General features: G+C 41.1%; 1 protein-coding gene across 1 annotated transcript in view; it reads left to right on the top strand.

Moving 5' to 3' along the window:
- Positions 1-12,201, top strand: part of LOC149089357 (uncharacterized) — a 78,220-nt gene extending 66,019 nt beyond the window's left edge. The window contains exons 3-6 of the mRNA XM_089238282.1: positions 2,873-3,053; positions 4,940-5,308; positions 8,051-8,267; positions 8,446-12,201. Of these exons, the coding sequence (XP_089094408.1) occupies positions 2,873-3,053; positions 4,940-5,308; positions 8,051-8,267; positions 8,446-10,602 (2,924 nt within the window). The 3' untranslated portion in view covers positions 10,603-12,201. The remainder of the gene's footprint in view (positions 1-2,872; positions 3,054-4,939; positions 5,309-8,050; positions 8,268-8,445) is intronic.
- Positions 12,202-13,427: the final 1,226 nt, after the last annotated feature.

Raw genomic sequence — 13,427 nt, forward strand, 5'->3', positions numbered from 1 at the left:
CAATTTGTGAGAATGAAAAATTCCAGCCATCAACATATCAAAGACTGTGGTGGTCGAGTGGTTATAGTGCCGGACTCGTGATGCGAGGATCCGGGTTCGAACCCCACAGTGGTGGTCGGCTGAAGTTGGTTTTCTGTGGTTCCCAACTTCAAGGCGCAAATGCGAGCCGATCTCCCCGTTAAAAAGTCTCGCCACAGAGAGCAACATTCCTACAACGGTAAATCGTTCAATCATAACACTTCACTCATAGTTAGAAAAACTGGGGGCAGATGACAGCACTACACATAACAAGCATTACACAGAAACAAACTTTACGTCAGGTTGCACTACACGTACACGCACATTCCCGCATTCGTTGGGGGGTTTCGCGGGGGGGAGGGTGCATGTGTGGTGTAGCAGTAGTAGGTAGGGCTTCCAAAAAATGGCTCGGGGATCCATGATGTTCTTAAGTCAGCCACCTCGTTGGGCAATTTGCCTGTTGTGGCGTGGTATTTGTATTTGTACTTGGTTGATTATAATTCAGCACCTACACCAAAAACATCGGCTCGAACAGTGTATAGGAGACCCCAGCAGATTTTCTACCTTCCTTGGGAGGAGATTTGATAATGCAGAAATAACTTGGAAGCCTCCTAGGCTATAATTAGGACTGTAAATGTTATATATATATGCTTATTCTGTACTAATGTGGCACCTATTTTAATCGCATTTATCTATTTGGCACCTATTTATTCACTTTTTTGAGCATCTAATTATAGTATTTAATTAACACCTTGCACATATGGAAATTACTATAAGGCACATATATTGGAACTTAGAAAAAAAAAGCCACCCAGACGAATGGCATTTAATTTGACGAGGGTATAAATTAAAGCTTTGGATTATAACCACCATTCTTTTATTCTGATTGAGTTCACTTTGACGCATGCAGTTACCACTAAGATAAATATGTGGGTTGGACCTCTCTCCATCCGGCAGTGACGTGTCATCGAAGAGTTGTGGTGGCATTTTCTTAGTGAATTATCTGCATTCAGACTAAATTGTGTGGAGCTATGACCATGACCTGGATTTGACTATGCTTTCTTGCCCACACAAAACACATACATGCACACACTAATTATCTAACAAAACTGACAGTCTATTTTTTTGCCCTTCTTCATAGGCCTTACTGGGCCCGTTCGTAACCCCACAATCAGCCAAGAGCTGGGCATGGGGGTAACAATTTGATTCTGTTCTGTTCAGTTCTCCCCTGGAAATTTTCTATTAAAACACGCAAATGACCTCAAAACTGGATTTTGCTTACAGAGTAATTAATTAATTTTTTTGCGCAAATAAATACTCGAAAACACGTATTGTTGATGGTACTAATAATAAGGACTTAATAAGGACTAATAATCTGAAGCTCCTGAGGTTGCACATATATATTCCGGAAGAATGACTTTAATATCTGTCACCGGTTTCTTGCCATCAAATTTTGAGAGCCGTCAGACGATTGCGGGGCACTCCGTAGTCGAAAAAAACATTATATTTGTGAAAAAAGTAATTAACAGGGTGTACAGAAAGAAAGGAGGGATAGAAAAAACAACTACCGAAGATAGAGTTACTGTAAATCTTCGCGATGGTGAAGATGGGAGGGGGGAGAAAACACAGATCTTGATTGAATTTATTCCACTGGCGTTTGGACGTAATATTACGCCCGTGACCGTAAAAAGGTTAAAAAAAATCTCTACAGGTTTTGATATTGCGATTCGACCGCATATTCTATGATAAAAACTGCTTTTTTTAGGTGTCTTTTATCACAACTTAAAGTGTCTCCCTTGAATTTAAAATCCCACTGTATGAGACGTGTTGCAAACTATAATAACGATGTGAAACGACAGCGGAATTGTTCCCCCCGCTTGATCAGGTAATCATGTGCTGCAACGTTGATATCCGTTCACCAGTGACCAAACCCTTTAGGTAACCAGTTTATACTGCATTCTTAACCCGGACGGGGGGGGCATGTCCGGTTTGTTGATATCCGTTTGATCTGGCTGACTTTGTTTTTTCAAGTTTTACACAAAAATATAATCTTACATATTTTTTAAGTCATTGCAGTTCCATTATTCAGTTTATGAACAGTATAGGCCAGCCAACGTTTCCCAATTAATTCTTAAAAGAATTTATTACACATTTTTGGCAGAAACATTCGAAGCAAAAACACAAATTTCAAACTTCATAATAAAATTCCTGTTTATGCAACTCTTCTAACATCTCAAGTTTCAAATTTTCTCTAAAACGTATAGCGTGACTTTAAATCGCGTGATGTAATGTACCCTCTGTCACAAACTCACTCAGCTATACTCACTACCCGAAGTATAGTTACTGAAAAGTGTAAAAGGTGGGCGGTGGGGGGGGAAGGGGGGGGGTCACAGACTTTGGCGTGTTCGTGGCAGTGTCCCTTGTCACATAAATTATATCTTGGCGTTACTTGAAAGCTTTCGAAAACGCTACGTTTCCCAACGTGAACTCTGCCGAAATAATGAATATTTATTACGCATTACTAACCATCAATCTTCTTTCGACGTGAGAATATCGATACCAGGGTTTCATCTTGTGAGAAGCGAGACATAACTTTAATTAGTCTTTTCCACGACACCACAAACAAGTGACATGTTACGCGAGATACGCCAAACGTAAATAATTCATGCGCCGTATAATTTCCGTTCAGTAACAAATTCTTCGAGATCAACACTCAATTATACTCTACAATTACGCATTTTTTTTAAATGCATATTTTTTGTCATAAATCTGATTACACATAATTAAAATATCTATTATAAATTAATGAATACTTGAATATATAAAAGAGTCGATGTTGTTTTGGGCTTTTCAGATTGTAACAGGACGTTCATTGGTGAAGCGAACATCAAGTATCCAATCAGAGTCACGGGCCCTTTCCAGAGGTATCTGCCATTCATCTGCCAGATAACTTTCGTTGCAGCTGGAAATGACTATGGGGAATTCGTTGAGTTGACATTTCTGTCATTCCAGATTGGTAATCTGGAATTTACGAGGTAAGAAACCATATCAGCAGGATTATTTGTCTGCCCCTGTACGATCGTTGGGAGCGTCGTGATGTCCCGCGCTGTTATGCTCTGCAGCATTTGAATTTCAGTTATTAGAACATTCGTTTATCGACAGTTTCTTCTCAAGAAGACAGATATGGCAAAGCATTTAAATACAAACTTACACAAATGAAGTTAGATTAACACAACGATGCTTAATCACCTGGTGCGGTCACCTCTCCAGAGATGAAATTGCAGTAAATTTCATCTTTGGCGCTAGACCTTCCCCCTAACTAGATCATGGTCCACTGCTCTGTTTCAACGAAGAGATATGAGCTGGTGCTCGAAGAAGATCTGGAGCATGCTGGAAAATGCGCGTGCATGTGTTGTGAATCTAATGTGGAGTTAATTTCCGTGTAATGCTTCTATACTGCTGCAATCTGTCACCAATTTTTCAAACTATAAATGAAGCTTAATGCTTGAGTAATTGTACCGTTGTTGGGCTGTTGATCACCGTGCAGAGACTTTTTAACGGATTGATCGGCTCACATTCATGGCCTCGAAGTTGGGAACCACAGACAATCAATTTCAGCCGACCACCACTGCGGCGACGGTGGGGTTCGAACCCGCGTCCTCGCGATTGGTGATAGACCGGGGCTGTAAGCATATATGTGCGGTTGTGACGAACTCATATCGTGAGGACTCGGGTTTGATCCCAACAAGCCATACAGTGTTCAGGTGAAGTTGGTTTTATGTGTTTTCAGAAATTCGAGACATGAATACGAGCCGGTCATGAATTACAAAGTTATACCATGGTGAGGAATAGGCCATACAGCGGTACAAACATTGAACCATTACAATTCACTTTGCAATTTGAAATATGGAACGCAACCCTTTGTTTACTTTTTATTTTCTAATTTACCCCTCCCCCCCCCCACACACACACACACAAAACACTAAATACGCACACGAACTAATACGAATATAGGAATAGAGAGAATAGGAACTTTCGTCGAAATAGTACCTTTCCTTTGGAAATGCGTAGGAGTATTTCGTACGCTAATAAAAACAAGCGCAGTAATCTTGCTTACCCTGTTAAAAGCGTAGAGAAGACCGTCGGAAACAAGATGCCTTTTCTTTCCGAGTTTACCTATGGATAATATCCGGGAAATACCCGTTTCCTTAAAAGCGTAGGAGTTTTCATGCTCCTAGAAATGTTCAGCTCATAACCATAGAAAAAGGTGAGAGTTGTGCCACTGCTAAAAATGTGAGAAACGTATTAATAGTTATAACGATGCGCGAGAGGTATGCACTACTTCTGAAAATGTGCTCTATAGAGAGGCATGTGAGTCACAAGTACGCCCTAGAAATGTATTAGAGGCGTTAGTATAATACACAAGATTTTGCGTATAGCCACTATTACTTGTAGGAAGCTTGTGAGAATTGTGTTACACTTAATTTCTCACACATTTTCTTATCACTTTACTCGTTCTTTTTGGCCATTGCTGATATTCACCTCACTCATCCGTAACGTACTATCGGTTCGGAACCAATAGCCTATGGCTGTGAGTGATATCCATATAATTATAAACTCTCAAATTAGTAGGAAAACGCAGTTGAAGGCTGTACCAGCATCAAACGCCTCTGTTTGCATCAGCGTCAGGATAACTATTTGTTTAGTAATGTAGTGTGTACTTCACGAAAAATGTTGCAAGTGTTTGTGTTTATGCTATGCGCTGTAAGAACTTACTTTAAAGTACCCACATGCACGGAACTACTCCACCGAGTATGGAGGGATACCAAAACAATTTATAGTTCGGAGATGTATGTTAGTATGTTGTGATTCGTGTAACGTTTCTTGTCTGTGACACTTATTCGTTTCTCTTCTCCCACAGGAACCAAACTCCGATTTGTCAGAAAGGGTTCTTGAAGCTGTCCGAGCAGACACTACAGCAGCAACCATATCCATTCGATTACGCCAAGCACAGCCGTTTCCCGTACTACAGCCCTTCAGCATTATTCAGGCAGTCGTCCTCCGCATTTGACGATGGCGGCGTTTCGGCGGCGGATTTTTCTTCCTCCTCCGAAAAACGCCAGTCGGAGAAGAACGCTCCGCAACAGACGGATTTTGGACAGTTTTGTGGAGCGATGGCGGAAAGGAGCGTCACTTACTTTTCGGAAGGCAGCAACGTCAGCATCATGGTCGTCGTTCCGAGCCGTGCGTCAATACCATCGTCGTCATTCAGTTTGTACTTGACGTACAGGTAAGTCATTTCATTAATGCATGCCAATACGCAAGCAAAGTTACAAATGGGGAAGGGGGATGCCGTTGAGACCAGGCACCGGGCAGGAGAGGGGGGGGGGGAAGCATACCGAATTTTACAGTTATCACTTGCTTTGATCACTCGTTCAACTTTACGAGGTACCAAAGTGCATGCTTGCCCCACATGCAAACCATTTTGGTACTCCTTCGTTATAACAGTACCACCTGGCACTCGGTATCATACATCAGCATGACGAAGTCAGCATTTATAGTGGAAGTAGTAGCTATATGAAAGCCTAGTATATCATCCCAAGTTCGTACCGAAAGAAACATACGAAATTCCACCAATTCCGTGTCAAAAATGCATATGGTATGGTTATAACGAAAAAGTACCAATCTAAGTGTGGCCTTGTGCGTAAGATGAGAAAACTATGCAACTATGCTGCTGAGTGCTTCTCAAAATCCTACCTACAGTGTTTATTAAAACTAAACATTTGCAAGTTAGAAGGTCAAGGGCAGTGCTCTTCAACCTTTTTCTACTTGCCGACTCGCATAAACGGAAGAAATATTCTGCGAAAAAAACGAAAAAAAAAAAATAATATAGAGGGAAAATTTTCCTACCTTCTAACTTATTTTATTTCATCATGTGAGAAACATCGTTTAGCTAAGATACCTGCTGCTACCTATCAACTAAAAATGAAACTATTCGTTTCAATTCTAAAAATAAAATTGATTGTTCGTTTCAAACCGGTGTGCAGGATGAAGAATATAATATGTAAAACTAATAGCTATATATTTATACAAAAATTGCCACGTTTTTAAGACAAATAAATTCAATTGGTCGAATGGTCGACGCGTTTCGGCTCTTCATTGAAGAGCCGAAACGCGTTGACCATTCGACCAATTGAATTTATTTGTCTTAAAAACGTGGCAATTTTTGTATAAATTAAAACCAGGCAAAGTTTCTCATTTTTTGTGATAATAATAGCTATATGGTATGATACCATATACACTATCTACCAATAAGTATTTGGACACCTGTGATAGAAAACAAAAACTAACTTTATTCAAAATCAATAGTTGGTAGAGCCTCCACGAGAGGCAATTACAGCGTGAACCCTCCGGGGCATACTTTCCACGAGTCCTTGTGTGACGGCTAGTGGTATTTTCTTCCACTCGGCTTGGAGAAGACATGTCAGTTCCTTCACCGATTTTGGACGGGTAGGGCACCCCTTAATTCGGCGATCCAACTCGTCCCAGAGGTTCTCGATAGGGTTCAGGTCTGGGCTCTGGGCAGGCCAGTCCATTCGATGAATCTCATTGGCACCATACCAAGCCTTGGTTAACCTCGCAGTATGACAGCTGGCATTGTCGTCCTGGAAGTAACAGGGGTCCACCCCGTAAAACTGCCACAACGTAGAAAGCACATTGTCATCCAAAATAGTGCAGTAGGCATCGGCGTTGAACTTACCATGAATGGGGACCAAGGGTCCCAGTCCATACCAGGAGAAACACCCCCAGACCATAATTCCACCTCCGCCGAACTTGACTGTTGGCACAATGCATTCTGGCAGGAGACGTTTTCCAGGCAGACGCCAGACCCAGACCCTGCCATCCGAACGGTAGAGGGTGAACCTTGATTCGTCACTCCAAAGAACCCGTTTCCACTGATCTACGGTCCAATTTCGATGTGCTTTGCACTACATTAACCGAGCAACGCGGTTGGACTTTGTGATCAAAGGCTTATGGGCACGACCCTGAAAGGCACGACCATGAAAACCAATCAGATGTGCTTCCTTACGGATGGTATTCATTAAAACAATACCCACGGATGCCTGTTGAAACTCCTCGCGGATGAGGGCCATCGGTTGGGTGCTGTCCGAATTTCTCTGGACAGCACCCGTTGGTCTGCCGACTCGGGGCAAATTCCGACAATCACAGCTCACCTTCCACTTCTTAATCACATAGGCCACTGTCGATTTTGGGTACTTCAGCTCGCTAGATATGTCCCTTAGGGATCGGTCATTTTTGTGATACCCGATAATTATACCTTTCTCGAAATCAGAGAGCTCCGAACTGCGCGGCATCTTGCGTGCGACTAATGCCGATGTTGTTTCCGACACGATATATACCGGCGGAGGGCGTGACGTATCTCAGGACCGCAGATATCGTCATTTGCATAGGTGTCCAAATACTTATTGGTAGATAGTGTATTACCATACTTTTTTTTATGTTATATATTAGCGTAAATTACCTGCGCCAAAATACCGGTTATAATATTTTTATGATATTATACTTTATTCATGTTTATAAATACTTGGTATAACCGGTATTAAAATGTACAAATACAAATCCAACGCCACAACAGGCAAAATGCCCAACGAGGTGGCTGAGAAAAAGATGCCCATAAAAATATGGAAAAACTTGCACAGATATGTGTTAAAGCCAAAAAAAAATGTTATCATGCCATACACTGTTTATTTCTATGCCATAGGCTGGTTTAAACTAACAACCTGCTTTACTTGAAGAATTATAACAATTACTTTTGTGTTTATTTCATAGGAGGCAGCAGAGAAAAGTCTCAGCACAATATTTCTCAATTTCAACCACAATTTATGCACATTCTTCTTCTATAGAAAAATATTGAAACGAGAAAGATCACGAGACGTTTGATGTCGATAACGTTATATTTTGATAGAGATGTATTTGAAGTCATTGACTATTCATATGGTTCTACTTTCAGATTCCTGAATCGACCACACGGTCCTTCTTTGCTATTCACTGGGGAACGGACCATGCCGTTCTTGGGAATACCTGTAATAAACACATACTGCGATCGAGAGTTTCATGACTGTAGATCAGGAAGTAGACTTTGCACTATACAAAGCCCGAATTTCCCAGGCTTTTATCCAAGAAACGTGACTTGTCAGTATAGTATCCGGCAGAAGTTTGTCCCAGAAGTAAGTAGCTAGTACTCTACATACAACAATTATTTGCGCAGACAGTCTTAGCATTATTTCGCTGTAATTTATTAATTTGCGCAAGTAGTAGTGAAATGTGCCCAGAAACGTACATTTCACTACTACTTGCGCAATAACCGAGTCAAGTACTAATTTTTCTTTCCTATAACATCTGCAGGGTCATCGAGCCCAGATCATACTATCCCAATCAAACGATTATAAGATCTCGATTCCGACGGGCAGAGCGTCGACAACTACCGGCACAAGTTTTCTTCTGTCTACAGACTGCATTGGTGGTGACGTAGTGAGGATACACGACGGACCATCCCCGGTGTCTCCGGTTCTTCTGGAGTTCTGTGGTTCTGGTGCATTGCCGGAGGTTGTTTCGAGCAACGGAGACGTTCTGGTCAGAATTTACAGCTCGCCATATCAGCTGCTCGGGAGCTCACGCGTCGAGATCGACGTCAGAGTGCGATTCGTGAAAATAACCGGGAATTCACACGCCACCGGCAGTGGCCCCGTTGTCAGCAGTAGTGGCCGCTGCTCGCAGAACATCCTGGGAAGCCGCCAGAGATGGGGAACGGTGCAGAGCCCGAACCATAGCATGCCGAAAAATGCGAACTGTACGTTCAGGTTCATAGGAGCTTCAAGTTATGACAGGGTCTGGATTTACTTCGTTTCGTTCTTCTCTCTAGTCGACAAAAAACCCGCGTCATCCGGTGACGAGCAGGAATCCTGCTCCAGCAAACTCGAGCTGTACGATTCCGGCAGCACACCGAACATGACGTTCGCCGCTAGCGCTTCTCTCGCTTTAAACCGAGAACCCATGGCTTCCTACTGTGGTGACGTCAGCCCGAAAATGTGCGCGCACGCGGCTGAATATCCACCCGAATACTTACCACCAAGACCATGCGATACAGAGACTGAGAGCTACGTCTCTTCTGGATCGGACTTCACTATAAGACACCGTTTCTTGGCGCCGACGTCGGAGGTCGTTCCCACGACAACGAGCTCGTTCATGGCTAGGTACGAATTTGTTGACACGAGGCAGAGTGGCACTCAGATAGACCACTCGGAATGCGATAGGCGTTTCGACAGCAGGTTGAAGAAGTCCGGTTCGCTTTCCCATCCGAAGAACGTGTTCCTTTACGGCAGGGGTGGCAGGAGTAACATCTCGTGCATGTATCACTTCGTAGGTCTTCCTTCAGAAAGAGTTCGAATCACTCTGCGTCAGGTGTATTTGAAGTCACAGCAGTCTTCGTGTAGGACTCAGTACGACAGCGTGTTGCAGAAGTACAGCTGCGTGAGTACGAACACATCTCCGGACGAAAGTATTGCCGGCACGACGGCGAGTCTGAGCTCGATGGAGTACTGGGAGGGTCAGTCATCCCTGGTCGGGTGCTTGTGCAATATGACTTTCGAAACTTACCCTCACCGCACGATTTTCGAATCACTCGTGAGTAACGTGAAACTCGTTTTCGTGGTTAAGAACATGAACGCCCTTAATGACTTCAGTAACTTCGGTTTCCAAGCTGATTACGAGTTCATAAACTCCTCTGTTTGCGAACAGGGTCTGAGGAGGCAAACAGGTGCCACTGGCGAGGGCGTACTCAGTTTCACGGTTCCGGATTCTTCTAAAAGTGCATCATCGAACGACGGAAACACGGCCATTTCTTTGCCAGTGCGTTGCAGGTGGGTCATAGAAGCATCCCAGCACAAGTACCTATACCTTAAGTTCAAGGGACTGAATACTACGTCGCCCGAACGGTGCCGATATGGTAACAGGATATTGGTCTACCTCGACCCTCGAGGTAAGCCAGTCGCTAACGCTTGCGTAGACGACTTACGTAAGACCAACGAGATCCCGGAGGATTTCGACATCTTTTCCCACACGTGGTACAACCAGTCCCACGGATACGGTGACAACAGAGATCGCCTGTTCGTCGAGGTAATCGCCAACTCCAATGGGTCCAGGACCAGTTTCGACCTTCACTGGCTCGAGGTGATGAAACCTTTCGTCAGGACTCAGTCGGGCCAGACGCTGAGGAACGTGGACTGTCTCTTCGAGTGCCCGGAAATCGGTGCTTGCATCGACCCCGAGCTGTGGTGCGATGGTACGAACCACTGCCCCTCTGGTTACGACGAATCCCTGGAACATTGCCGGACGTTCCCGACCGCGTATGTGTCGAGTAGCGCGGTCGGCGGGGTGCTCGTGGTCGTTCTCGTGGTCTGGATTATAGTATGGCGGAAACGCTTGAGGCGCCGCCTGAAGAAGAAAGACATAAGGCGACTACCTCAAGAGGATTGCTTCAACATGGAGAGCCCTGTTGGATGATATTTTGAAGTATTTTTAGACGAATAAATGATTTTAAAGGCGGGGATGGGTGAGAACGAAGGACATTAATCGGTTTTTTGCTCAAGATATTTGATAGTAATTGCGTGTGATATTTTTCGAAGAGTTGTGTGGTTGTGTACTGTTTAATGAGAAGGCATGTTTCATTATTCTGAGCCAGATATGAGAGAAATTGAAGGATGAAATTTTCAGTTTCTAAAATGGTATGAAATATTAAAAATAAATTAATACTTGTGTATAAATACAAACTATCCCTTGAGATGTATCTGGAAAAAAAATTGGAATAGCGAAGCATGCAACTTAACGAATTCATATCAGAACTGTCTTTATGAACTACATTGAAATTTATTCATGCTTAAAAGGACGAAATCAATGTTTAACCGATGCGCATGCGCACAACTTATGCCATCATTGAATTAATAATAGTTTAACCCTTTAACTGCTCCCATCGCTTTTAAGTGGTGGTCTTAGTGCTTGCTCAATCATCTTCTGATGACTTACACTGATTTTTTAAATTTAAATTTTGTAAATCACGTATAGATGGCGTACGACAGTATTTTCTAGGGGGGTTTTTCCCCTAATTTCATTTTTTCCCCATTCTCTGTCAGTTTCGCTTGAACTGTATTCCCATTTTTTTAAATTTCGATTCTAGTTGTATTTAATCCATGCAATGTCTGCGTACGATTATAAGCTATCTCTCACAAAAGAAAATTGGAAAAAGAGGGGAAAAAAAGAAAAATTTTTCCCTCTTCTCTTTGTTCCACAGAGAAGTAAATATTCAACTTTTTGAGTAGCCAAAGGGTCAAGCAAAATATTATTTACGTAATAACTTTTAAAACTCTCGAAAAACCATATTGGAAGGAATCAGAGAAACACTTGCTGTAATTGAGTTCCCAGTTAGCCCAGAGAGGGCGCTAACTTTCGCCTTGATCCTTAATCAATTTTAAATTTTCTGTAGAAATTATACTAACGGTGTTAAACAGCATTTGAATTGTTCCCCTAAATAATCGAATAACCAGCTTCGTCGGATATTGTGCGGTGGAAACATTGATACCCGTTTAAGCGGGACCGAGTGTATTTTCCAATTAAAAAAACATTATAATATAAAAATTATTAACATTGTCGAGGTATATTTTTATAAGTACGGTTATTAAATTATTTTGATACTTTTCATCACATTTTGGTCATTTTTACGCATATTTGGGTGAATTACACCACGAAGAATCGTGATGATTTGATTTCAAATGACCTCTCCCATGGTTTCTTTGAGAAAATGTTCTGTTCCAGGTTCTCTCGAAAAGTGAAAAAATCGGTTTCAGCCGTATACGCGTGACTCTCATACCATCAACCCCTCCCCTTTTTCAAGTGACCAAGAGAGAACCTGACAAAAGGTTCCCCTTCTTAGTGCATTATATAGTCGAATGTTTTTTGGACCATTGGACCATAACCATACCTAAATTATATAATATCTAATAAATATATTATATCACACAAACAGCGCATGCGTATCGGAGGGAGGAAAAAACATTTGAATCGATGTAATTTTCTAAAGGGAAATCGTAAAGTGAACTTACACGTATGAAAAAAAAAAAAAAAAATACATGCTGGAACACATAGGAGAAACTGAAGAACAGTTTCGCGAGAAGTTTCAAAGCAATATTTACGTATTGTGACGTTCGGAAGTATATTATACATATAGCCTGAACCTGACATTAAAGCAGGCAATTATCTGATCATTGACAAACATCTGAAAATGGTGATTTCTGGATAAAAAAATAGTGGCTAACCTATTCATGGTATCTCCATCACATGTACGAGTCTCTGAACTATATTTTATTCAAAATTGAGACTCAATCCATGCAAATAACATTCCACATACACCAGTTCGCACGGGGGCTCAACAAAACAACAAAATACACAGTGTTTTTTTTTTTAGAATATCACCAAAAGTGAAGAATATATGAATAACTAACTCTCTTGGGAGCATTTAATACGTCCGCTCATTGTAAATATTGTGTGTATAAATATATAATTCTTTGCATGAAAGTGTAAATATATGTGATTTTCCATGAAATTCTTATAATTTCGATTTTTATACAATAAAAATGCATGTTATCTTCCTTTTTTTCCTTCCGTTTTTTTTATTTGGCGAGAAAATTTCACGAGGGAAAATTTCACTTTTGCCTTTTTCTTCTGTGAATTTTTGTGAATAATGAGAACCGTTTGCTGAAGTTTTCGGCGTAACTTTTTTCCATGGTATGACGCCAAAAAGAGTCATTTTAAAATGAATGAAATCATCTGGATAATTTAACTGCTATTGTATATGATCATATGATATACATATAAATATAAATATATATATATAAATATATTATAAACATATATCTTAAATATTAAGAACGCTTTTTTATATTTCTCCGAAAATTTTGAATAAAAAAAAATTCGATCTCATTGTTTCTCAGAATTTTGTTTTGTTTTGTATTAGTGACGGTATATTTAGTGAGACCCTGGTTAGGTATATATTTATATAGGTGTATATGTTACGGTAAATGTGATAAATCGGTTATTATATATAATAATTAATTGTTATGCACACCTACCAATAGTTTTGATAAATTTATCATTTTTACCTGAGATTGTGAATAATACCCAGCGTCGTCGGAAAATTTGATGAATGCTGGAAATATTATCATTTTTACCGGCGATCGTACATAATAATCAAATGCTGTTGGTAAATTTGATAAATACGTGCAATTTGTGGCCTTTATCTGTAATTATGCATAATACCCTTGTGTAGTTGGTGAATT

The sequence above is a fragment of the Pholcus phalangioides genome, unplaced genomic scaffold (genome assembly GCF_987345545.1).
Source record: "Pholcus phalangioides strain wild (caught in Gottingen) unplaced genomic scaffold, Ppha-v1.0 ptg000002l_1, whole genome shotgun sequence".
Taxonomy (NCBI): domain Eukaryota; kingdom Metazoa; phylum Arthropoda; class Arachnida; order Araneae; family Pholcidae; genus Pholcus; species Pholcus phalangioides.